This window comes from Scyliorhinus torazame, chromosome 14 (genome assembly GCF_047496885.1).
Source record: "Scyliorhinus torazame isolate Kashiwa2021f chromosome 14, sScyTor2.1, whole genome shotgun sequence".
Lineage (NCBI taxonomy): Eukaryota > Metazoa > Chordata > Chondrichthyes > Carcharhiniformes > Scyliorhinidae > Scyliorhinus > Scyliorhinus torazame.
Genome location: NC_092720.1, coordinates 96,200,695 through 96,228,535, shown reverse-complemented (window position 1 = coordinate 96,228,535; position 27,841 = coordinate 96,200,695). Strand labels below are relative to the sequence as shown.

General features: G+C 42.9%; 1 protein-coding gene across 1 annotated transcript in view; it reads right to left on the bottom strand.

Annotated features, from left to right (window-relative positions):
• Positions 1-1,142: 1,142 nt before the first annotated feature.
• The window catches only part of fam124b (family with sequence similarity 124B), a 48,866-nt gene continuing 22,167 nt past the window's right edge, over positions 1,143-27,841 (bottom strand). The window contains exons 3-4 of the mRNA XM_072474519.1: positions 4,472-5,214; positions 1,143-2,972 (exon numbers count right to left, since the gene is read on the bottom strand). Of these exons, the coding sequence (XP_072330620.1) occupies positions 2,241-2,972; positions 4,472-5,214 (1,475 nt within the window). The 3' untranslated portion in view covers positions 1,143-2,240. The remainder of the gene's footprint in view (positions 2,973-4,471; positions 5,215-27,841) is intronic.

Sequence of the window (27,841 nt, the reverse complement as noted above, 5' to 3'; positions counted from 1 at the left end):
ATAAAAACACAAGATTTCTTCCACAATAAAGAATTGCCCCCAACTCCCCTGTAACCAACCATCAATGTGTGCAAACCATGAGGTGTGCCAGTACAATGAGCTCTGACAAAGCAGTCCCAACAAGTAACAATGACATACACATGAATAATGTGATGCGATGCAAAATATTTGCAAGTGAAATTTAAATCTGAAGCTATGTGCTTCAACGGGTCTATGATAGAGGCAATGGAGTTGGACAGGAAAGTTATGGCTGTGATCAGGAGCCTCCCTATTTGTCCAGGAGGCTCTTCCATAGCCCGCCCGTACCTGCAGTATTGTCAGCTAATGATGGTTTTGCCACTCAAAAGCTTTCTCCGCGGCCTGATCGGACGTGCCTCTTGTGCACGCTGCCGACACTTTAAATTTCAATTTTTAAAAATAAATTCAGAGTACCCAATTCTTTTTTTCCCAATTTAGCATGGCAAATTCACTTACTCTGCACATCTTTGAGTTGTGGAGGTGAGACCCACATAGACACGGGGAGAATGTACAAACTCCACATGGACAGTGACCCGGGCTGGGATCGGTCCGGGTGCTCGGCGCCATGTGGCAGCAGTGCTAACCACTGCGGAACCGTGCCGCTCCTTAAATTTTAATTTAATTGTGTGGGAACCAGCAAAAAGCAAGAGAACGTAAGTTCTGCAGAAGGGTCATATGGACTCAAAAAGTTAACTCTATTTCTCTCTCCACAGATCCTGCTGAACCTGCTGACATTATCCAGCATTTTCTGCTTTTATTTTAGAACAGAAGTGACGTCGACTTCCTGTTCCATCGTCGAGAACGGTCCGCCACAGATCGAATTCTACCTGTTATGTTAAAAAGCTGTTAAAACACAAGGAAGTCGGTCTGACTGGATTGTCATTTTCATTCATAGAATAAATTGTATATACTGTACATGATACATTAATAGTACACACTTTTCAGTTCTGGGCTAGCAGTTTTATAAAATGGAACGGTGCATAATTCAAGAGCTATAATGGTGATCATAAACATTTTCTAAACTATCTGCTTTGCCACTTATTGTGAAATGGTGATATCAAAAGAGAATCTCACTGCATCACCCTCTAAAAACAAATCAAACTGTTCAAATAATTAAAATAAACTTTCTAATATCCGATCAACTTTATTTTGTTTAAACAGTGGCTGACATAACCAGACCATGACTTGGACAAGTTATAGAGTAATGAGAGTGTGAATTGCATTAATCAATTGAAGGCACTTCAACTAGATGGACTAGATGTCACACAATGGGCAACATCAGTGAATCCAACAGGCAATCTAATCTGCCACCTTCAAACAAAAACTTGATAAATACAAAGAAAGAAATTCCAAATAGATTGCAGATTGATCATAAATCATTGAAACAGTTTGTTTAAAAAAAACACAATACTTTCATGTGGAGCCCTTCTTTAAACCCTGAAGGATGCAGTCACAATGGCTGGAATTTTCTGGCCGTTCCTGCCAGCGGGATTTTCTGGTCTCATCAACAGTGTACTCCCACCACAGATTCCCTGGCAGCGGAGGGGGTGTGTTCAATGGGAAACTCTTGATGACAGGACCAGAAAATCCCACCGCCAGTGGCCAAGGATGGACCTACCTCCCCAGCGAAACAAGCCACAGGGACGTGTGGAAATTCCGCATTTTCGTCCTTCTCTGTAGCATGTTCTGCAGCAGCAGAGGACGGCTCGCCAGTGGCTGGCAGCAGGATCTGCTGGCCCTGCTATTGTCAACGGGGTTTCCCACTGAATGCATCCCTCTCCACCGCGGGATGCGGTCAGCGAGATCATAAGATCTTGCCAGTGTGAAAATCCTATCCCATGTCTACACATCACGGAGAAGATAAATTTTGTTATATGCTTATTTTAGCAGATTAGAGTTACAAGAAAATTGTGCAGTTTCTGCAATTCTAGATTATTATAGTTAAATTAAGTAAGAATAGTTTACAATTTAAAGATAATCATTTCAAAATTTCTGCACATCCTTAGCTCAGGTGGAATTTAGCTTTTTCTATAGGACAAATCTTACAGTGAGTGCAAGTAAAATTGTAACATGATTAATAAACCAACTTTTGTTCTTTAAAGAAAAATGACAAACGGCCTAGATTTTGTTAATTCATGGTGTTGCCTCCTGCAAGTACGTGTACTTTACAACATTGTTTTGCAGGCAAAATCTAGTTTCACAACTAGTTGTCATATGTCACTCTAGATGAAAAATTCTTCCTCCACACCACTTTCATACAACTGCGGGTGGGCTTCAAGTGACTGTTGACAACAATGTGCATGCTTCAACTCAACATTGGAGGTGTGCCATTTCCTGCTCAAAATACTGGTATTCTCAGAAGACATTGCACCTTTTAGTCCAGTTCTTACTGTTGGTTTTAATGCAAGGCTTGTTGAACTTAAACTAGGAAGACTAGTCTTTAAGTTTGTTGGAAATGTGTCCAAAGAACAGAGGCTATCGTCAGAAGATAAGTATGACTTTGTGACTATGAATCCAGTGTCAACATCGGTTTCTGCATTTTGTAGTCCAGTGTTGGTTTCATTTTCAAAGTTTCGGAGATTTGTAGATGTGTTGTAGTAGCACGCAAGATCGCAGCGAGATAATGTTGCTGGACTGCTGCGCTGTGATGAGTAGCAGGAGCTGCTTTTGGGCGTGCTGCACAAACTCTCTGAGGTGCTCATATCAATTCTGTCCAGCATTTCATTTAAACTGCTTCTTTGTTTTCCTTTCACACATCTCCTCTCTGATTCACCTTCTGTCAAAGTGGAAACCATTCTGATCTTGCCCCGAGGCATTTTGTTGTAGAGCCACTTATCTGGAAGTGAATTTTGATTGCATAGCACAGAACTACATGAGTAATTGCTTAAACCAGTATTACCATGCACTTGGGAGGCAGGGTAATTTCTGTCCAAGTACTGAATATTCCCTCTGACCTGTAAGGGGTTTAAAGTTAGTAGATCAGTATGAAGATCTTTAAAGGACACAATTAACTTAGTTGGTAGTAAACACTCCAAACAAAATGAGCTCATTTTCAATGAGCCTCAGTTTAACAAGATGCGAATACATAACAAAAGCACTATTTAAAAACATTAATGTTAAATACCAATTTTATATATATTTGAATTACCAAAAGGGAAGTTATCAGAGTGGGTGCTAAACATGAAGGTACAGAGTATTAAAAAAAACTAGTATTCTACAAGGGGCTTTATCTGCTGAAAGAGATTTGCTTTGTAATGCTCTGCCCTTTTCAATAATTACCTTTGAGGTATTTGATGAAAGAGTTTACACATTTAACTAATTTGAAAAATATTCAATAGTCTTATTGAAAAGATTAGCAGAAGTTTACATTGTATTGAACACAATTTGCATAATTAATGTTGGTTCTCAAGCAAAGAAAGGTTTTAGCAACAAACTCACATTATCCTTATACTGCACTGAGTTTAAAGGCAATAATCCCTCAGTTGCAATTTACTCTAGGCATAGTGAAGCCAAATGATCTGTACCAAAGTATAAATGTATATTTAAATTAGCATCACAGATTGATAGACAGATAATGCTGGGGTGATGTCTGGGCTAGAGTGAAGCATCTGTAGCGGGCCAATAGGAAATCAATTCCAGAGTGCTGACATTGATGAACCATATGGACAACACTTACAAGAACCTCATGTGAATGCAAATTGTTAACTTTTTAAAAAATAGAATTTACAGTGCAGGGGGCCATTCAGCCCAATAAGTCTGCACCAGCCTTTGGAAAGTGCACCCCGCCACACCTCCACCCTATCCCCCTTTATCCCCGTAACCCAGTAACCCCACCTAACCTTTTTTTTTTGGATACTAAGGACAATTTAGAATAGCCAATCCACCTAACCTGCACATCTTTGGACTGTGGGAGGAAACAAGAGCACCCGGAAGAAACCCATGCACACAAGGGGGGATCGTGCAGACTCCATATAGACAGTGATCCAAGCTGAGAATCGAACCTGGGACCCTGGAGCTGTGAAACAACTGTGCTAATCACTATGCTTCCATGTTGTCCCCAACTTGTATTGAATCTGGGCCAGATCAAATTTGGCAGTATTGTGCATAATTCTGGTCTCCATATTATTAAAAGAACAAAGGAGACCTTGGTGAAGTGGAAAGGAGATTGACAAAGATGATACCAGAACTAGCCAAATAGGCTGGGGATCTTTTCTCTAGAAAAGAGAAGACTGGGGGCTGGGTTAAACATGGAGAAAATAATTCCATCTGTGGGGTATCCAAACTTGAGATTATAAATATAAGATTGTCACTGATAAACCCAAGAAGGAATTCAGGAGAAATTACTTTACCGAAATAGTAGGAATGTGGAATAACTACGATGAAGGTTTGTTAAGGCATAGCTGCATGAAGGAGATGCAACCAAAGTTTCTGGCTGTCAGTATGGAATACCTACTTGGAAAAGGATCTTGTTTCTATCATAGTCTTCGGTTTGCCATCTCGTATTGCTGATGGGGATGCATGGATTTGGAAGAAGTGGCACCAGCTCTCCAATTGCATGCACTCTGAACTGAAGCACAGCTGATTCTTTCACATCAACAGGAACTCCAGGCGGCAATTGTTTTAAAGAAAGTTGGATACAGAAACTCTGGGTCGAGAACACTGTGAAACAGCAAAAGTCCATTTTCTGCACAGCAGCTTTCTTCTGCAAAATTAACTCATAGAGTTTGACAGCATCATCAAAATTTTCATTGCTGCAGCACACGGTAACTCGCAAGATCTCGGTGCCATAATGCACTTGTCTTACAGCCCAGAGAGGCATGTTGGCATCCAAGGAATAGAAGTCCTGGCAACAAATCATATAAGGAAGGATTTTCCCACCTACACTTTCACTGTGATGATAATGCCATGGTAGGCCCTGGAAAAAGTCATGGACTTGTAAAATTCGTTCTTCACCAAAGTCTTCATGCAGGAATAGAATAACAGAGAGAGATGGGTAGCCAGAGCTTTTTCTGTGTTGTGCATCACAGCGTTTGATTGGCGTTGCCCGCTCAGAAACATGGAACAACTGGATTTCTGGGCTCAGCCAATGCAACAGGCAGTCTAAGGTTTTCTGTAATCCTCGAGATTCACCAGGGTTTGCAAGCAGATGCACAGTCATCTGGAAAGGGTCTTGACCCTCTTCCAGCAGAGGTTCACCTTAAAAACAGAGGAAATGGTGTTAATTGACTTTCAGAAAACATTCGCTACACTGCTATACAACAGACTTGAGAAAAGTTAAGGAATTAAGCTCATGCAATAAAAGCGACATTAGCAATGTGGTTACAAAATTGGCTGAATAATAGAAAACAGGCAGTAATGGTCAATGGATATTTTTCAGGCTGGGGGAAAGTTTGCAGTGGTGTTCCCCATGGGTCGATATTGGGACTCTTGCTTTTCTTGATACAAATTAATGATCTAGATTTTGGTGTGCAGGGGACAATTTCACAAACTTGTGTTGTGAACTGTATGGAAGCACATCAACACGGTGGAATGGATAGATAGATGTCCGATGACGCATTTTGGTAGCAAGAACATGGAGAGGCAATGGACCTGGGTGTATATATGCATAGATCATTGAAGGTGGCAGGACAGGTGGAGAGAACAGTTAATAAAGAATACATATTCTGGGCTTTATTAAGAGCGGCATAGAGTACAAGAGCAAGGAGGTTATGCTGACCTTTTACAAGGCGCTAGTTAGACCTCAGATGGAATTTTGTGCATGGCTCTGGGCACCACACTACAGGAAAGATGTGAATGCATTCGAGAGAGTGCAGAAGACGTTTACAAGAATGGATTCAGGGATGAGAAACTTCAATTTTGAGGATAGAGTGGAGAGGTTGGGGATGTTGGGACTGTTCTCCATAGAGAGAAGAAGGTTAAGAGGAGATTTGGTAGAGATGTTCAAAATTGAGGGGGCTGGATAGAGTATTTTGGGAGAAACTGTCCCTGCTCATAAAAAGATCAACAAGGGGGCACAGATGTTAACGGGATTTGAAAAAGAAACAAATATGATGGGAGAAAAATCTTTCTCACACAACTACTGGTTGGGGTCTGGAATGCACTGCTTGGAAGTGTGGCGGAGGCAGGTTCAATCGAGGCATTCAAAAGGGCATTGGATGATTACTTCAATAGAAACAATATGCAGAAGTGTGGGGAAAAGGCAGGGGAATGGCAGTAAGCCACAATGCTTGTTTCGAGAGCTGGTGCAGACACAATGGGCCAAATGGTCTCCTTCTACACCATAAAGATCCTGTGATTCGGAACACCAGAATGAAACAAATAATTAATGCCACAAGCATTAGGTGATTTTCATCATTTAAGGAAGCAAAATATTTAAGATACCATACTCTCCAAGATAACATCCAATCCAGAGGATTATCTACAAATGTCACTACTTCAAAAGATATCTCATGTATTTAGTTAATTAAGGAGAGCCAGTCTGGATTTGTAAATGGCAGATTGAACTTGGCTAATCTAACTGAATTTTTTGATTATGGAATAGAGAAGGTTGATGAAGAGAAGACGATGGTTGTTGTTTATATGGATTTTAAGAAAACCTTTGACAAAATACCATGTAAAAGGCTGGTGATAAATTTGAGGCCATGGAATAGGGGCCACGGAATAGGAGAGTCTTATCAGCTTGGATACTGACTTAGGACAGAAACAAAGTTGTGATAAATAGTTATCTTTCAGACGAGAAGCTGGTCGACAGTGGAGTTTCTCAAGGCTCAGTGCTGGGAGCACTGTTTTTTTTAATATAATTGTAACAAGTAATTTATATATGAGAGTTATAAGGCCTTGCTATTTTGGGTTGGTCTCTTTAAATTTAAGGTAAAATAAAGGGGGTCACAGACCTCTGCTGAAGCCTGCCAGGGTTCAGGAGAGAGTAGCTAGATGCAGAAAGTCTCAATGGTTCACCATGATAATAATAATAATAATCTTTATTGTCACAAGTAGGCTTGCATTAACACTGCAATGAAGTTACTGTGAAAATCCCCTAGTCGCCACAGTCCGGTGCCTATTCGGCTATGCTGAGGAGAATTCAGAATGTCCAATTCACCTAACAAGCGGGACTCGTAGGAGAAAACTGGAGCACCTAGAGGAAACCCACGCAGACATGGGGAGAACATGAAAACTCCGCACAGACAGTGACCCAAGCCGGGAATAGAAACCCGGGTCAATAGAACATGGGTGGAATCTCACACCCAATTCTAAAGGCCAAATTCGTGAGGAGCTGAACACAGATGGAAGATTAAAAAAAAAATTTTTTAATATAAATTTAGAGTACCCAATTCATTTTTTCCAATTAAGGGGCAATTTAGCGTGTTCAATCCACCTATCTTGCACATCTTTGTGTTGTGGGGGCGAAACCCACGCAAACACGGGGAGAATGTGCAAACTCCACACGGAGTGACCCAGAGCCGGGATCGAACCTGGGACCTCGGCGCCGTGAGACTGCATTGCTACCACTGCGCCACCGTGCTGCCCCTAAACACAGTTGGAAGATTGACCTAGTTTGTTCTAGAGGGAGGATCTTCGTTAGTACCCCCACTGTGAAGGACAGTTCTGGGGTTGTAAGTTACCAGGTTAAGAAATAAAAAGAACAGAAAGTAAATATTCAGGATACAAGTATCATTTCAGACTGATTTTGGGAGAATCGAATGTCTACTGAAAGGGCAGTGTTGTGTGTACAGTAAAGCTGCTTTTTGGTTGTGATAAAAATAATAAGGGGTGTTCCATTCAGTTTAAGGTAGGCGTTTCCTGCAAAGTGAACAATGTCACAATTGTTTAGATAATAGTGCTTTTAATCTTTTGTTACAGTAAATTAATTAGAATATGAAATCTTGTTATGTCATCCTCTCAAGGAATTTGGATTTCTTTTTAAAAGTTATCAGGTCTCTACAACGATCGCTATTGGAATAAAAAGTAAAGATGTCAAAATTTGCTGATGATGTCTAAAGATGTGCAGGTTAGGTGGAATGGCCATACTAAACTGCCCCTTTGTGTTTAAAGGTCAGGTGAGGTTACTGGAATAGGGTGGGGACATGGGCTTGTGCAGCGTGCTCTTTCAGAGAATCGGTGCAGACTCAATGGGCTGAATGGCCTCCTTCTGCCCTGTATTCTATTAAACTTAGAAGTGTGGCTGACAGGCTGATTGAAAAGGATACAGATAAGCTAGCAGAATGGGCAGACAAATTGTAGATGGAATTTAATGCAGAGAAGTGCACTAAATATGACAGGCTTTGGTGGAAGGAATAGAGAGAGGCAATATAGACTAAATGGCATAGCTTTAAAGACAAAGGGATGGGGTGCTCATGTGCATAGATCTTTGAAGGTGGCAGGACATTTTGAGAGAGAACATAGAAAAATACAGCACAGACCAGGCCCTACGGCCCACAACGTTGTGCCGAACCCCCGTCCCAGACCAACCATAGACCACCATTGAACCTACAGTGCAGAAGGAGGCCACTCGGCCCATCGAGTCTGCACCGGCCCCCGGAAAGAGCACCCCACCCAAGGTCAACACCTCCACCCAACACCAAGGGCAATTTTGGACACCAAGGGCAATTTATCATGGCCAATCCACCTAACCTGCACATCTTTGGACTGTGGGAGGAAACCAGAGCACCCGGAGGAAACCCACGCACACACGGGGAGGATGTGCAGACTCCGCACAGATAGTGACCCAAGCTGGAATTGAACCTGGGACCCTGGAGCTGTGAAGCAATTGTGCTATCCACAATGCTACCGTGCTGCCCTCAAGAACAAATTAATCTACACTATATCATTCTACCGTAATCCATGTACCTATCCAATAGCTGCTTGAAGGTCCCTAATGTTTCCGACTCAACTACTTCCACAGGCAGTGCATTCCATGCCCCCACTACTCTCTGGGTAAAGAACCTACTTCTGACATCCCCCCCTATATCTTCCACCATTCACCTTAAATTTATGTCGCCTTGTAATGCTTTGTTCCACCTGGGGAAAAAGTCTCTGACTGTCTACTCTATCTATTCCCCTGATCACCTTAGAAACCTCTATCAAGTCGCCCCTCATCCATCTCTGATCTCATGAGAAAAGGCCTAGCACCCTCAACCTTTCCTCGTAAGACCTACTCTCCATTCCAGGCAACATCCTGGTAAATCTCCTTTGCACCTTTTCCAAAGCTTCCACATCCTTCCTAAAATGAGGTGACCAGAACTGTACACAGTACTCCAAATGTGGCCTTACCAAAGTTTTGTACAGCTGCATCGTCACCTCACATCTCTTAAATTCAATCCCTCTGTTAATGACCGCTAGCACACCATAGGCCTTCTTCACAGCTCTATCCACTTGAGTGGCAACTTTCAAAGATGTATGAACATAGACCCCAAGATCTCTCTGCTCCTCCACATTGCCAAGAACTCTACCGTTAACCCTGTATTCCGCATTCATATTTGTCCTTCCAAAATGGACAACCTCACACTTTTCAGGGTTAAACTCCATCTGCCACTTCTCAGCCCAGCTCTGCATCCTATCTATGTCTCTTTGCAGCCGACAACAGCCCTCCTCACTATCCACAACTCCACCAATCTTCGTATCGTCTGCAAATTTACTGACCCACCCTTCAACTCCCTCATCCAAGTCATTAATGAAAATCATAAACAGCAGAGGACCCAGAACTGATCCCTGCGGTACACCACTGGTAACTGGGATCCAGGCTGAATATTTTCCATCCACCACCACTCTCTGACTTCTATCGGTTTGCCAGTTCGTTATCCAACTGGCCAAATTTCCCACTATCCCATGCCTCCTTACTTTCTGCATAAGCCTACCATGGGGAACCTTATCAAATGCCTTACTAAAATCCATGTACACTACATCCACTGCTTTACCTTCATCCACATGCTTGGTCACCTCCTCAAAGAATTCAATAAGACTTGTAAGGCAAGACCTACCCCTCACAAATCCGTGCTGACTATCCCTAATCAAGCAGTGTCTTTCCAGATGTTCAGAAATCCTATCCTTCAGTCCTCTTTCCATTACTTTGCCTACCACAGAAGTAAGACTAACTGGCCTGTAATTCCCAGGGTTATCCCTAGTCCCTTTTTTGAACAGGGGCACGACACTCGCCACTCTCCAATCCCCTGGTACCACCCCTGTTGACAGTGAGGACGAAAAGATCATTGCCAACGGCTCTGCAATTTCATCTCTTGCTTCCCATAGAATCCTTGGATATATCCCGTCAGGCCCGGGGGACTTGTCTATCCTCAAGTTTTTCAAAATGCCCAACACATCTTCCTTCCTAACAAGTATTTCCTCAAGCTTACCAGTCTGTTTCACACGGTCCTCTCCACAATATGGCCCCTCTCATTTGTAAATACAGAGGAAAAGTACTCGTTCAAGACCTCTTCTATCTCTTCAGACTCAATACATAATCTCCCGCTACTGTCCTTGATCGGACCTACCCTCGCTCTAGTCATTCTCATATTTCTCACGTATGTGTAAAAGGCCTTGGGGTTTTCCTTGATCCTACCCGCCAAAGATTGTTCATGCCCTCTCTTAGCTCTCCTAATCCCTTTCTTCAGTTCCCTCCTGGCTATCTTGTATCCCTCCAGCGCCCTGTCTGAACCTTGTTTCCTCAGCCTTACATAAGTCTCCTTTTTCCTCTTAACAAGACATTCAACCTCTCTTGCCAACCATGGTTCCCTCACTCGACCATCTCTTCCCTGCCTGACAGGGACATACATATCAAGGACACGTAGCACCTGTTCCTTGAACAAGTTCCACATTTCACTTGTGTCCTTCCCTGCCTGCCTCTGTTCCCAACTTATGCACTTCAATTCTTGTCTGACAACATCATATTTACCCTTCCCCCAATTGTATACCTTGCCCTGTTGCACGCACCTATCCCTCTCCGTTACTAAAGTGAAAGTCACAGAATTGTGGTCACTATCTCCAAAATGCTCCCCCACTAACAAATCTATCACTTGCCCTGGTTCATTACCAAGTACCAAATCCAATATTGCCTCCCCTCTGGTCGGACAATCTACATACTGTGTTAAAAAAGCTTCCTGGACACACTGCACAAACATCACCCCATCCAAACTATTTGATCTAAAGAGTTTCCACTCAATGTTTGGGAAGTTAAAGTCACCCATGACTACTACCCTGTGACTTCTGCACCTTTCCAAAATCTGGTTCCCAATCTGTTCCTCCACATCTCTGCTACTATTGGGGGGCCTATAGAAAACTCCTAACAAGGTGACTTCTCCTTTCCTATTTCTGACTTCAACCCATACTACCTCAGTAGGCAGATACTCCTTGAACTGCCTTTCTGCAGCTGTTATACTATCTCTAATTAACAATGCCACCCCCCACCTCTTTTACCACCCTCCCTAATCTTATTGAAACATCTATAACCCAGGGACCTCCAACAACCATTTCTGCCCCTCTTCTATCCAAGTTTCCGTGATGGCCACCACATCGTAGTCCCAAGTACCGATCCATGCCTTCAGTTCACCCACCTTATTCCTGATGCTTTTTGCGTTGAAGTATACACACTTCAACCCATCTCCGTGCCTGCAAGTACTCTCCTTTGTCAGTGTTCCCTTCCCCACTGCCTCACTACACACTTTGGCATCCTGAATATCGGTTACCTTAATTGCTGGACAACAAATCCGGTTCCCATTCCCCTGCCAAATTCGTTTAAACCCTCCCGAAGAGTACTAGAAAACCTCCCTCCTAGGGTATTGATGCCCCTCTGGTTCAGATGCAACCTGTCCTGCTTGTACAGGTCCACCTTCCCCAGAATGCGCTCCAATTATCCAAATACCTGAAGCCCTCCCTACTACACCATTCCTGCAGCCACATGTTCAGCCGCACTCTCTCCCTATTCCGAGCCTCGCTATCACGTGGCACCGGCAACAAACCAGAGATGACAACTCGGTCTGGCCTGGCTTTTAACTTCCAGCCTAACTCCCTAAACTCGCTTATTACCTCCACACCTTGTCCTACCTACGTCGTTGGTACCAATGTGCACCACGACTTCTGGCTGCTCCCCCTCCCCCTTAAGGATCCTGAAGACACGATCCGAGACATCCCTGGCCCTGGCACCCGGGAGGCAACATACCTTCCGGGAGTCTCGCTCGCGACCACAGAATCTCCTATCTATTCCCCTAACCATTGAATCTCCTACTACTATTGCTTTACTATTTTCCCCCCTTCCCTTCTGAGCCCCAGAGCCAGACTCAGTGCCAGAGACCTGGCCGCTATGGTCTTCCCCCGGTAGGTCATCCCCCCAAATAGCATCCAAAACAGTATACTTGTTTTGAAGGGGAACGGCCACGAGGGATCCCTGCACTGTCTGCCTGTTTGTTTCCTTTCCCCTGACTGTAACCCAGCTACTCTTGTCCTGTACCTTGGGTGTGGTTACCTCCCTGTAACTCTTCTCTATTACCCCCTCTGCCTCCCGGATGATCCGATGCTCATCCAGCTTCAGCTCCAGTTCCCTAACACGGTCTTTGAGGAGCTGGATTTGGGTGCACTTCCCGCAGGTATAGTCAGCGGGGACACCGGTGGTATCCCTCACCACCCACATCCTACAGGAGGAGCATGCAACTGGCCTGGCCTCCATCCCATTTACCTTACAGAATATAGCTGCCCTGCGGACCAACTGGACCTCCACCCTCCGACTCTGCTCCCAGTCAGCTGCACTCTCTGCAAACTCCCAGCTCCCTTCACGCTCTTTGAGGAAATGGAAATGAAAGGAGCACCTTACTCACTCCTCACCTAACTCCCTCAGTCACCAAACTCTCACTATAGCACTCAAATGCACCAAATTCAGCACTCCCTCAGTCACCAAACTCTCACTATAGCACTCAAATGCACCAAATTCGCACTCAGTGCAAACATTGTCTGCACTGTAGGGGATCACTTTTATACTGTGAATCTAGCCTCTGAAAACTGGCCTAATCCAATTAACTAATTAACAAGCTCCAGCTGCAAGTACCTACAAGTAGAACCTTGGTTTAAAGCTGATTGAAAATTCACCTTCTTCTAAACCAAACAGCAACTTTTCAGTTAATTAACTAAATAAAAGAAAGACTAGACTTTAGATAAAAATGAAGCCTTATACTCCCTCAGTCATCAAACTCTCACTATAGCACTCAAATGAACCAAATTCAGCACTCAGTGCAAAAACCCAGTAGTTTGCAAATCAAATGGAATCTTGGACTTCATAAATAGAGGTACTGAACACAAAAGCAGAAAAGTTATGCTGAATCTTTATAAAGCTCTGGTTAGGCCACAACTAAAGTATTGTGTCCAGTTCTGGTCATTGCACTTTAGGAAGGGTGTAAGGGTTTTTGAGATGGTGCAGAGGAGATTTACCAGAATGGTTTGGGGATAAGGGATTTTGGCTACAAGGTTAGGATGGGGAAGCTTGAGTTGTTCTCCTTGAGGGCAGATTTGATAGAGTTTTACAAGATTGTGAAAAGTTTCGATAAGGTTGAAAAATAGAAGCTGTTTCCATTAGCTGATTGTACAAGGACAAGAGGACACAGATTTAAGGTTTGGGGCAAGAGTTACAGGAGGGATGCGAGGAAGAACTTTTTTGTTTTACACGAGTGCTAATGATCTGGAACTTTCTGCCTTAGCGGGTGCTGGAAGCAAAGACAATCAATGCTTTCAAAACGAAATTGGACGGGCACTGGAGGGAAATAAACTTACAGCAGTTAGAGCAGGAGATTGGAACTAATTGGATTGCTCTACAGGGGGCCGACATGGATTCAATGGGCTGAATGGCCTTATTTTATATTATAATGCCTCTATGACATTATCATTGTAATTGGAATGTCATGAAAAGTATTGCAAGCTATGTATGGAAGGAGATGTCCACACAAGATAGTCTTTCCTAAATTTTGTAAGAATTGAATTGAAATGGCTGATTTTCTTCAATGGCTTGAACAAAGCTGCAGATAGGAGCATGAAAATTAAACAGTTGCTTCTTCAGACATCATGACTGGTATTTTGCTCTGGCTAGCAGTTTAGGCATGCGCCGAAGGTCTTTTTAAAAAAAATAAGTATGCATATAAGAACACCTTAAATACCCACAAGAGTGCCAAAAAACAAGGAAATGTTCTTAAAACTGTGTTGTATTGAATTAAGTTTCATCGTGATTAAGGCTGCCTCATGGAAAATATGCCACTTGCTTAAAAACACAAAGAAAATGGAACATAAAATCGAACAACAATGTACTTCAAAGACACATGAGATAATTCATCCAAGGTTCTTTCAAAACATTCCAATTTCATGATCTGAATAACACGTTTAAATATAATGATATTTACTCACACCAATTTCAATCCTGCAAGTGTTTTCAACAATTATTTTAAAATATGAAGTATGAGGAAAACAATATATGGGGAGAAAAGAATATTTATTGGATTTCGTTGACTTTCAGCAGGAGGTTACTTTGACTGTGCCTAGCAGGACACTGTGCCCATTTAAAAATATCCACCTTATGAATAGGGAATGGAGAAATAATTTAGTGCGGGGCTAATCTGGAGGCAATTACGTTTAGAGCTAAATGTTTGAATTTATTTATGTAGTGGGTCAATTTTAAAATTAAGTCTGCCAAAAGTAATATAAAATTTGAATCTATCTTTTGGTCAATCATTACTTTGCACACACAACGGATTTCAGGAATTAACTTTCCTCGAGTGTAAAACAGTTGAACAAATAATCAAGCAAAATCTGCCTGAATAAATCAGGTTTGGAATAAGGTATTTGTACACAGCTGGGTTGCATGTGAACTGGACTGAGTTACAGAGTTGGCGCAGGAAAGAAGGGTTTTTGTCCAGAACAATTTTCTATTTTTTTCTAGATTTTACAGATTATTGCAAAACTACAGACTCGGTTTCATGAAGAAAATATTAGTCTTTGCAGTTTGCAAGGTTAGAAAAACTAGAACTCCACATTGATAATTGGGTTGCTCATAAAAACAATTATTTACTCTGCATTAAATGTCATTAATTACATGAAATGCTGCAAAAAATGTTAATCATTTTCCCCGAGCATAATCCAAAAATGATTCCTAGATTGTGATCTCTATGTGACAGGCAAAACTGTAGTTCTGCTTTGCAATTAGGAAACAACTCTGAAAAAAAATCATATGGCATAATCACTGCACTGTTAGAGTGCTGAACGGCTAGGTGGGCAGGATTTTTTAGATGATCGGGAACTTGGTGGGGAATGCATCCTGGCCAATATCAGCTGTACCGCAGCAATTTATTTTATTAATAAATTTAGAGTACCAAATTCTTTTTTTTTCAATTAAGGGGCAATTTAGTGAGGCCAATTCACCTACCCTCCACATGTTTTTGAGTTGTGGGGGTGAGACCCACGCAGACACAGGGAGAATGTAGAAACTTCTCACCGACAGTGACCTGGAACCAGGATCGAACTCGAGTCTTCGGTGCCGTGAGGCAGCATTGCTAACCACTGCACCACCATGCTGCCCAAATACTGCAGCCATTTAAAGTTTCATGGAGCCTTAACTGACTGAAGAAGGGACTTTCATCCCTCTCTGCAAGAGATGATGGCCAATCTAATTGGCTGGCAGCTCTGTAGTTCCAGTAGCACCAGATTCAAGCAGTGCCTACTGCTGGGACTACAGGCTGTCTCAGAAGAGGAGGAACTAATGGAGGCAGGACTTCATGATAAAAGTCTGGGGTATCGGCAGGGCCAGGTTTAAGGTGCCACGGGAGGAATGTTAAAGGGGAAGTATGACCCTGCGACGGGGTGCCTCCAAGGGTCACCAGAGGTCCCCAAAAGATGTATTCCGGCCCATCTTGCCCCACACCAGCTTGTCTAGTAAAAGCTCTCAGGCTATCTACCTGACATGGGCTCCTCCTACTCTGGGTGCATTAGTGCCAGGGATGGGATAAGGCATGCAAACTAATTGAAAAGGACTCATGAACCCAAGGAAAGGCTGCCAGATGCCTCCATTGTCCTCTGTAAAATGGGGGAGAATTCTGGACGGATGGGTAGGTGGTGCACTGCATTGTACGAGCACCCCCCCATTATGAAAATTTATCTATCTTACAAATGGTGACTCAAGGAAAGGATCTTAATTAATTAGCAGAGTGCAAAATGGTGAGGGAGCATGGTCACGGGAAAACAAAGCAGTGGGAAAGTGTGGTCCCCAGAATATACGCATTGAAAAGGGTGGTCTGTGCATGGAGCAGGAGAAAAGTTGTGAAGTGAAATCAGTACATGGAAGGCAGGAGTGAGGAATAAATGTCATCTATCTATAACTTAAACTAGATCAAGAAATTTATTAAAAAGTTAAAACAATACAGATTTTGATGAAATAATACAATTTGAATAATTACACAAATAGAACAATGTTAACATAGGAATGGTCACACTTAAAGAGCATCGCGATCCTGGCCAACCACTCTGCAGTAATTGTCTACATCTCAAAGAACTTCAGCTGAACTACTGAACTGGAGTCTGAGATACAGATATTGTGGCTCATCAGGGATGAGGAGGAGTGTTACCTGGACGCTATGATCCAGGAGCAGTCCCACACCTTGGGTTATGTCGTGGCCAGCGCCAGGGGTGTGTGATTGCGGGTCAGGAGGGCAACGGGTCCCGAAGTACAATATGGAGGATTCTCAGCCTTCACCTTTATCTAACAGGCATGAGGATCTTGCTGTCTATGTGAATGTCGACACAATCTGGGAGAGCAAACTGACCACGGCACAGTGTCATTCAAGTGTAGGGCGTGAAAAAAGAATGTGGTAGTGATAGAGGACTGTAAAAGTCAGGGAGATGGTGTAACAATCTCAGAAGAGACCAGTAACATTTTAGAAAAAAAAATTTGAAATTGAAGTTCTTTACCGATAGAATGAAGCCACAAAATTCCATGAATTAAAACAGAAATATTATTATACAAGAATAAAATAAAGCAAACACTAAATACTATCAGTTAACCTCCTATACACCAATCTAAGTTAGACATGAATTAACATGTAAATTGTGGTTGTTTATAAACTATAAATTACACATTCAATGCCAGATGTTTGTTACAAATTGGCTCAGCAGTCCACACAGCACATAGGCCATTAAACACAGTCACAAAGTCCTTCAAACCTCCATTTATGAGGAGTTTCAGTTCCTCTCCTACCAGGATGTAGCCTTTTCCCCAACAACACACAACCAACCAATGTCCATGGGCATGGTCTTCACCACAAATGGCACCCTTCTCCAGAGCCTCCTCAACTCGGTCAGGATAATCTAAGTCAGGCTTGTCAAACCTGTGGTTCGAGGGCCAAATGAGGCTCTCGATTCCTTTCTGTGCAACCCCAGAGCCAGTTTTCAAAATGCCAGTCAAACAGTTTGAATGCAAGAAACCGCACGGAGCTGCTCCTCCAATCACAGGCAGTCTATTTCCCTCCCCTGATTTCTTTTCGTACCTCATGTTTTTTTTTTGAATCCTTGTTTAACGTCATGCCAAATATTTTATTGCCGAAATTTGCTCGAAAGAGGGAGAGAGAGAGAGAATGAGTGAGTGAGTTGGGGGTGGGGGGGGGGGGGGGGGGGGGGGGGGGGGGAAGAGAAAAAGAGAGCAAGAGGAGCAAACGAGTGTGAAAGACGAGAGAAAGTGTGAGGCGGAAGAAAGATCGTGAGCGGGGTGAGTGAGGGGGGTGTGAGCGGATGTGAGGGGGCGCTCAGAGTGTGAGAGGGACTGAGAAGGTATGAGAAAAGAGAGCGGTGAGAGACGGTGGGTGGAAAGTGTATGCGGGGCAGAATGTGTCCATAAGTCTGACTCACTCCATATATCAGGGTTCTCCCACACAACACCATTTGTTTTATTCCTTCAAAAGGCTGTTCCAGAATAAACCACATAGCTGTGGGTCTGGATTCACATGTAGGTCAGACAACACAAAGGACAATGATTTCATGGTCATTAAACTTTTAATTCCAGATTTTTATTCAATTCCAATTTCATCAGCCATGGTGGGATTTGAACCTGGGTCTTTGGATTACTAGACCAGTGACAATACCACTACTCCACTGCCGCCCATACAATCTGATTCATTCTCGGTGGCTGAGGGTGGCTGTGTGAGCACCCTGAACCTGGAAGTTAACAATAAACACACAACATCGCCCTATTACACTCTAAAAACTCATCTTTATACATTACACATCACTTTACTCAGCAAAGTAGTTTATTTTCAAACTTCACAGTCTTTTTTGAAATTCTTGCTTAATGTTATGCCAAACATTTTCTTTCCGAAATTTGCTCATCAGCCGTTAAGTGAGAAGAAGCTTGAAATATGGCCCCCACACACGAAAAGGTTGGACATGACTGGTTTAGATTCACTAAGGGCAGCACGGTGGCACAGTGGTCAGCACTGCTGTCTCACAGCACCAGGGACCCGGGTTTGAGTCTGACCTTGGTATCCGCCTGTGTGGAGTTTGCACGTTCTCCCTGTGTCTGCATGGGTTTCCTCCGGGTGCTCCAGTTTCATGCCACAGTCCAAAGATGCTCAGGTTAGGTGGATTGGCCATGCTAAATTGCTCCTAGTGTCCAAAGGTTGGATGGGGTTACTTGGCCCAGGTCAGGTGGTCTTTCAGGTAGGCAAGTCTCGAACTGGATGTTGTATCTAGCCAGCTCTCTACAGGCAGTTCTCTCAGGTCTGTCAACTGTGGTGTTGTCTACAAGGGTTCACATGTTTCATGCACCAATAGTGTCCAGAGTCATCTTTACTTTATTTGAAATGATATATATGGAATTAGAAAAGTGGTTCTGTAGGGAGAGTGGGCATTAGCACACAGAGCCCCACAGCTAATAATTTCCAGACAGTTACCGGAGATGAGCAGTAAGAGCAGAGCCTCTTGCCATTCATCATTAGAGCACTTACTCACAGCAAAGGAGGGGGAAGTGGCGAGCAGGCGAGTTTGGGAGCAGAATGTTCAGCAAGAGGAAGGATCAGTGAGAGAGAGGGTGGATCAGGGAGTGACAAATTGGGCCGACTGGGCCGTGCGTCAGACCGGCACAAAACCATGTTAAAATGAAATTCGTGACACCAAATGATAATAAATGATAATAAATGAACAACATTAAAGTGAAACAACATAAAATGGAGAGTTACTGTACAATCAGTTTCGGCAAAGCTAAGAAATACTAAGCGGCAGAAATCAATGGTGGGTTCAATTTAAGGCTCCCTGACAGTAGTTAAAGTGTAGGGCAAAGGATCAGTCAGGAAATTAGAGGTGTGTGTAATAAGGGCAATACAATAATCATTGGGGATTTTAATTTTTATAGAAAGAGGAAGAAATAGATTTGCAATAATAGTATGGATTGGATTTGTTTGTCACGTGTACCGAGATGCAGTGAGCATCTGCGAGCAGCTAAAACAGATCATTTAGTACATGAAAATAACATTTTTTTAAAAGAAAATACATACTAGGGCAACACAAGGTACACAATGTAAATACATAGACACCGGCATCGGGTGAAACATACATGAGTGTAGTATTAATCAGATCAGCCCATAAGAGGTTTGTTTAGGAGTCTGGTAACAGCGGAATAGAAGCAGTTTTTGAATTTTTTCATGCGTGTTCTCAGACTTTTGTATCTCCTGCCCGATGGAAGAAGTTGGAAGAGTGAGTAAGCCGGGTGGGAGGGGTCTTTGATTATGCTGATTTATAGATCAGTATAACAAGGTTTCAATTGGGCAACACGCTATTTTAAAACTATTACTGTTCAAAGAGAAGGGTCAATCAGTGACATTGTAATAAAAGAGTCGCTGGGTAAGAGTGATGATAATGATAAAACTTTATAATGAGTTTGACAATATCTTAGTAAAATTTGAAACAAAGCTATCCCATCCGAATAAAGCAAATTACACAAGTAGTTTGGAAAAATAGATATGTTAAGTATGGAAAGCTTTTAAAGAATTAATTATTAATTCACAACCAATACACTGCCATGAAGAATAGAAAATATTGGGGAAAATGGTCCAATCACAGCTAACGACAGAAGTTAATGATAGTATTAGAGGAAGAGGTGGGTTTACAATGTTGTCAAGAAGAGTGGTAAGACTAAGGGAGAGGAAGGATTTTAGAATTCAACAAAGGATGACAAAGAAATTCAAGAAGAGAAACGAGAATGACAGTGATCTAGCAGGAGACATAAAAACAGTTTGTTACACCTCTATATGTACAGAGGTTGGCAAAATAAATGTCTCCTTAGAGGCAGAAACACAAGAAATTAAAATGAGGCTTAAGGAAATGGCAGAGGTAGTAAATAAAAACTTTATATCTGCCTTCACAATAGAACACACAAAAAATATGTTCAGCAAATTATGGGAAAAACAAGGGACCAGTAAGAATGGGGGGCAGGATTCTCTGATCCTGGGGCTAAGTGTTGATGCCATTGTAAACGCCGGATCGTTTTACGGCGGTGTCATCTGGCCCCTAGGATCAGCAATCCAGCGCCACACAGGGGGCCAGCATGGCACTGGAGCACTTCACGCTGCTCCAGCTGCCGATCCGGGCGTCAGTATGGGCGGCGTGGGTCCGCGCATGCGCGCTACGGCCGGTGCCCATGGGTTGCCTTCTCCGCGCCGGCCCGACTCAACATGGCGGAGAGCTACAGGGGCCCGGCGCGGAGGAACATAGGCCCCCACCAGGATAAGCCTGCCTGCCGATCGGTAGCCCCGATCGCGGGCCAGGCCACCGTGGAGGCCCCCCCCCAGGGTCGGATACCCCCCCCCCCCCCCCAACCAGGCCACCCGCTGGAAAATGAACACCGAGGTCCCGCCGGGTAGGACCACATATGAATGGCGCCGGCGGGCACTCGGCCCATCGCGTGTGGAGAATCGCCGGGGGGGGGGGGGGGGCGCGTAGAGCGGCCACGCCAATTCTCCAGTCACCGGAGAGTCGGCGGACTGGCATCGGGGCGTGAATCGCTGGGTCGGAGAATCGCGGCGCAGGGCGGTGTCGCGTGAATCGTGGGGTTGGGGAATCCCGTCCGGGAACTTGAAGAAATTAGTGTTAGTAATGAAATAGTACTGGAGAAATTGATGGGAGCAAAAGTTGACCAACTGTAACTGGCAGGACAGATAAGGGGGAAACAATCTGAATATTGAAAAATAACTTTATCAGGTGCCACAAAATACATTACTACACAAGTTTAGAGTTCATAAAACTGATGATAATATTTGCAAAGATTGTGACTTGGTTAATGGACAGGAAGTAGAGTAAAAATAAACAGATCACCTTCGGATCAGCGGGCTGGCATGGAGCCACTTGGGTACTGCACGGATCAGTGCTTGGTCCTCAGCCATTTACAGTATATAACAAAGATTTTAATGAGGGGACTGAGTGTAATGTGACCAAGTTTGACACAAATTTCAATGCAACAGTAAGCTGTGAGGAGGGCACTGAGCTTGCAGAGGGAGATGGACAGGTTCAGTGAGTGGGGAGAACATGACACATAGAATAGAACGTGGAAAAGTGTCAAGCCATCCATGTTGTTTGGAAAAACAGAAAAGTAAAATATTTTTAAATGGCAAAAGACTGGAAAATGTTGGAGTTAGGACAGACCATGGTGTCCTTTTACATAAAAACACAAAGTTAACATGCAGTACAGCAGGGAGGCTTTCATGTTAGCTTTCATAACGAAAATGAAATGAAATGAAAATGAAAATCGCTTATTGTCACAAGTAGGCTTCAATGAAGTTACTGTGAAAAGCCCCTAGTCGCCACATTCCGGCGCCTGTTCGGGAAGGCTGTTACGGGAATTGAACCGTGCTGCTGGCCTGCCTTGGTCTGCTTTCAAAGCCAGCGGTTTAGCCCTGTGCTAAACTGACCCCGGCTAAACAAGCCGGATATCGAACCTGGAACCCTGGAGCTGTGAACAAGGGGATTGGAGCATTTCCTAATTGCACAGGGAGAACGTGCAGACTCCGCACAGACAGTGATCCAAGCCGGGTATCGAACCTGGAACCTTGGAGCTGTGAAGCTACAGTGCTACCCACTGTGCTACCGCGCTGTTCCACCAAGGCATTTTCCTTTAGATAAATTGTATATAAACAGTATATAAACAGTCACATATCAAAGTATATCCTCCCCCATCTCCCGAGTGAAAACTGTCTGAACGTGAACATTGTTATGCAGCATATTTCCTCAAGAAACATTTCTCTCTCAAAGACTTGGCCCTGGTAATTTTGGACAAGTAAGGAAGGTCAATTATTTCTGAAGTTGGGCCAATACCTTCTCTGCTGCTGAATACTGATAAGGACTTTACTACTGTTCAAATACAGCAACTATTTCTAATCAGGAAATCCTGGTTGACTGCAGACTCAGAAAATAATTCAAGATTTGCTTTTAAGGGAAAAAGAACAGCTATTTACCATTGTTTGAAAGCTGCCCTAACTAAAGCAACACACCTTCTTCAGATGATTTTTGCCATTTTCTTTTTCTATTCTCCACGCCAACACCCACAATGCTCCAAGGGTGTTGTTGGCCCAATAAAAATAAATGTAACAAAAACAACTAAACATCAAAAACAAGCTTTACTAAAAATTTAAACTGGCTATTTCTTTGGAATAAGCTAACTTTCAAATTAATTTTAAAGTTTGAATTCTACATTTAAGTATAAATCTAGTCAACTTTCAAGAATCGCTTGGCTCAGGTTAGATGACTAGATTTGAAGTTTGAAATCTGAAATCTAATTGAAATGACTGGACTGGATCGTGACAGCCGACCCATTAACCTTCTACACATTATTGTGACAGACCAATTATACAATGTTGGGCTCTGTGTCCTTGGTTTCCTGCAGGAAGAAAACATACTCATGATACATGATATACTAAGACCAAAACACCTAAAAATAGGTCTTCTGCCAATAAATGGAAGATATGACTAAGTTCCAGTCATGCAAGTGCATTGGGGAGAAGCAGGTGAAGGATTTTCAGATCTCGCTCCTTCAGCTTGTTTGGATGTTTATGCACATTGCCCATTATTTAAATAGCATTGGCAACAATGCCAGTTCTATCATCTGTGTTCCATCTAAGTGGAAAAGGTGCACGTTAATAACGCCTGCAAACAACATACCTACTTCATTGAAGCAGGCTTTGTTTGGAGACTACAAGGCACTAGATACTGTTAGTGTAAAAAAGTCAGGAGAATTGTAATGTTCTCCATCTGTCATAGCATCATAGGCATGTACTTTCTAAATGTATTTGCAATATCACAATATAATGTGCCAAAGCTATTCTTCCTGAAATTGTGTGGAAGGCAGGATTAAGGTTTCATACTTCTCATATGCCTCCCAGAGGTCTTTTTAAACTGCAATTGAAAGCAATACAAATAAAGTACGCCAGCTACCCAATGAGCTATTGTACCCTCTCCGTGGCTGTAAAACATCCCAGTGCATTATTGGTGGAAGGGAAACACTATTCTCCCTGTGACCTGGCCAGCATTTATCCCTCAACCAACATCTAAAACAGATGATCTGGTCTTGTATTTCAGTGCTGTTTGAGGGAACTTGCTGTGCACGAATTAGCTTCCATATTTCCTCAATTATAAAAGTGTCTAGGGCGGCATGTTAGCACAGTGGGTAGAACTGTTACTTCACAGCACCAGGGTTCAATTCCCGGCTTGGGTTACTGTCTGTATATCTGCATGTTCTCCCGTGTCTGCGTGGGTTTCTTCCGGGTGCTCCAGTTTCCTCCCACAAGTCCCGAAAGATGTGCCTGTTAGGTGATTTGGACATTCTGAATTCTTCCTCAGTGTACCCGAACAGGCGCCGGAATGTGACGACTAGGGGATTTTCACAGTAACTTCATTGCAGTGTTAATGTAAGCCTACTTGTAACACTCATAAAGATTATTATATTTAAGAAAAATAAAAGTGACTAAATTTTATTAGCTTTAAAGTGCTCCGGTCATTAAGAGATCATGAAAGGCACTATATAAATGCAATTGGTCAATCTGTGATGCATATCGCTTTTAAATGCAGAGGATGTACAAACATTAATAATATAATAAATATTTAATAAAAATACTGGTGGAATGCTTTAAGTGGTAACGTTACAATTTGCATAGGCCATTTTTTGCAACTAAATGCTTGCTAGAAGGGAGTGGTAGTCAGCTGTTATGAACAAACTTCATCAAATTATATTTCCACAAAATTCTGCAGCATGGTTTGGTGTGTGAATGATCTGTGATGATCCAGTTGATTCAGTAACTGATCATGTATGTGCTTTTTTTTTTCAAATGCCAATCCATTTTTTCCGTTTTGAACTTTTGAGTGTCACTTTTTAAAAAGTTATTGAAACAACATAAAAGCTGACAACTTTTTTTTTTAACTATAAAAGCCATTTGGTGGCTGTAACATATTGGGGGTGAACTTAAATTGCACAATATTGGCAGGAAAATGTATGTGGCATGATTTCATCTCATTTGTGCCTCACAAGACAACAGATTTGTCTCTGATCCTAACATTAATTAAATGATTTTTCTTTGGTCTTAGTGGCGTCAGATGGTGTAGCCAGGATTATAACTAGATGCAGGATGGAAAGAGATTACACATCTACCATCTGTGAAGGTCTGTGTGTGTGTGTCAGCACATAAAACTAGACGTACGAGTTCAAAGCCACACAAAGCATGCACAATTTTTGAGGTTTTCTTCAGTGATTCCTGCCAGTCTCCCATGAAATATGCTTTAAAAAATTTTTTTTTAAGAATATCCAAATCATTTTTCCAATTAAGGGACAATTTAGTGTGGCCAATTCACCTACCTTGCACATCTCTAGGGTTGTGGGGGCGAAACCCATGCAAACACGGGGAGAATGTGCAAACTCCACACAGACAGTGACCCAGAGCCGGGATCGAACCTGGGACCTCGGCGCCGTGAGGCAGCAGCACTAACCATTGCGCCACCGTGCTGCCCAGAAATATGCTTTTACTGCACAATATATTCCTGCATCCCCAGCCTGTGTCTTCAGGCAAATTACAACTCCCCTTCGTGAGGATAAAAACATAATTAATTGCATTATCATGTTGACAAATCATTCCAGACTCAACTTTTCACTGCAGTCTTCGACAGAGCCTCAGGCTAATGGTGTTTGTCTCAAATTCCCAAAATGGCTCTTAGTGGTTCTGCTAGTCTCAAACAGAGGTGAGAGCTAAAGCCAGCTTCGGGAAATGAATCAAGTTACTGGCATCCTAGCAACCAATGTGCATTGTCCAGAATATCCACAAGCTGATGGTGCAAAATTCTCAGCATTTTGTGAGCCAGCAAGATGAACTTTTAATATGTTGTTGAATATTTTCAAGAGGCCATACTCGTCCTGTCTGTGCAGACGTAAGTTCCTAGGACTAATTTTGAGTCTACTCGGTGTACTTTCTGCCATATTTTAGATCACAGCAGCAATGACACTCATTTCTAAGGTTTATGTGCAGTGCTTTAAAATGTCTGCTCCATGCTTCAACTCTGGCTTCCAGCCCTTTCAAAAGTTTGTTTACTTATCCGAGAGTTCACGCTCATGCTTGACCAATCAACACAGCGACCATCAATAGTAAACAGACTCTCATAATCAAATACGGAATAATGGAACATCTCACTTTTATTTTATTACAAGAAGCAATAAATAGTTCACAAAGTATTTTAACTGTATAAAAATCTTGTCGTTTTAAAGAAAGTAATGAACAAAGATATGCTAGTAAGGAAATAAGATTCAAGGGCGGGGTGGCGTGGTGACACAGTGGTTAGCACTGCTGCCTCACGGCACCGAGGACCCGGGTTCGATCCCGGTCCGGGGTCACTATACGTGTGGAGTTTCTCCCCATGCCTGCGTGGGTCTCATCCCCACAACCTAAGGAGGTGCAGGGTAGGTGGACTGGCCACGCTAAATTGCCCCTTAATTGGAAAAATTAAAAAAATAAATAAGGATTCAAGGGCCACAAACATGGATGCATAGTCCCCATTTTTGTAGAACAGTGGGTTCCATTTTGCTTCCAAAATGGGGTCCATAACAAACATGCGCACATTTGGTATTGGTCATTTAAATGCCAATTTTGGTGAGGATGTGGCCACTGGGAGTGTCCGTTGCAGAATAGGTGGATCATGACATAAGTCAGTATGTAACAGTAATTTTGGAGCTCAATGATCCGGCTAACATCACTTAACTGCACACAGGTGAACATGCATCAGCAGCAGCGATGCCCCCTCACCAGTACTGCTTAAAGAGATAATCACTGACTCACAGATTAGTTGATAATTGGTTTCCACTGGCTCTTGCTGTGGTTGTAGATATGTTTGGTGGCTTCCAGTGTTTCAACATTGTTGAAGGCTACAGGGAATGGTGTGGAACGTGCTGAATGACTGTCTTGACGTTAAGGAATCTGCACCAAACCACTTGCTCAAAGATATGGATGCATAGTTTCCACATCCTACAGGATGACAGGGAAAATAAGCAGTGGGAGCAATTTTCCTACCACAGCCTTAGCAAAGAGCTGCATGGCAGGTGTTTCAGCTTCACTGAGTTCCTCTCAGAGATCTTTCACCAGTTGCAGTCAAACGCAGTTGCAAAGCAGGGCGAGGATGGCATAGCCAGAGGCTGTGATGATGATTGTAGCCTTGGAGTTTTATACGGTTGACACTTTCCAGGCTGAAGCAGCAGATATTTGCAACATCTACAAGTTTACCATACATCTGAGCTTCTGTGGTCTGAAAGAGCGGTATACGTTTCATGTTCCTTTGCCATAAAGAAGCAGGCAGAGTGGGCATGTGGCTTTGTGACTATTGTAGGCTTCCCCATGGTGCAGGGTGCCATTTAGCGCATGCATGTCACTTTGCAGTCACTGCGTCAAGAATCTGTCATGTACTGCAATCTGAAGGAATTCTATACCCCCAATGCTGGTGTTCACTCATAGACAGGGAATCATGTAGATCAATGTCTGATATCCTGGCAACAGTCATTCCGTTCTTCTGCGGTAATCCTCTGGAGAATCCTTATTTATACAAACAAGGAGCAGGAGTCGACCATTATGCCCATCACACCTTATCCGCTATTTAATAAGTTTATGGCTAATCTGATCGTAATCTCAAATCTGCATTCTGCATTACCCATGATAACTTGACACCTCCTGGTTTAGTAAGAATCCATCCACCTCTGCTTTAAAAATATTCAAGGACTCTGCTTCCACCACTTTTTGAGGAAGAGAGTTCCAAAGACTCACAGCCCTCAGAGTGAAAAAATGGGAGTGAAAAAATGTCACCTTATCACAGTTTTAAATGGACGACCCTTTATTTTTAAATAGTGACCCCTCGTTCTAGATTCTCCCACGGGAGGAAACACCTGCACCAAATCCACCCCTCAGGGTCTTACATGTTTCAATCAAGTCACCTCTTACTCTTCTGAACTCCAGCAGATACAAGTTTAGCCTGTCCAATCTTTCCTGATAAGTCAAACCTCCCATTCCAAGTATTAGTCTGGGAAAGCTTCTCTGAATGCTTCCAATGCATTTACATCCTTGCTTAAATAAGGTGACCAACACTGCACACAAATACTCCAAATGTGGCCTCACTAGTACCCTGTACAACTGATGCACAACCTCCCTACCTTTGCATTCAATTCCCCTCGCAATAAAAGATAACATTCTATTTGCTTTCCTAATTACTTGGTGCACCTACATACTAGCCTTTCGTGATTCTTGGACTAGGACACACAGATCTCTCTGCACCACAGAGCTTTGCAATCACTCACCATTTAGATATT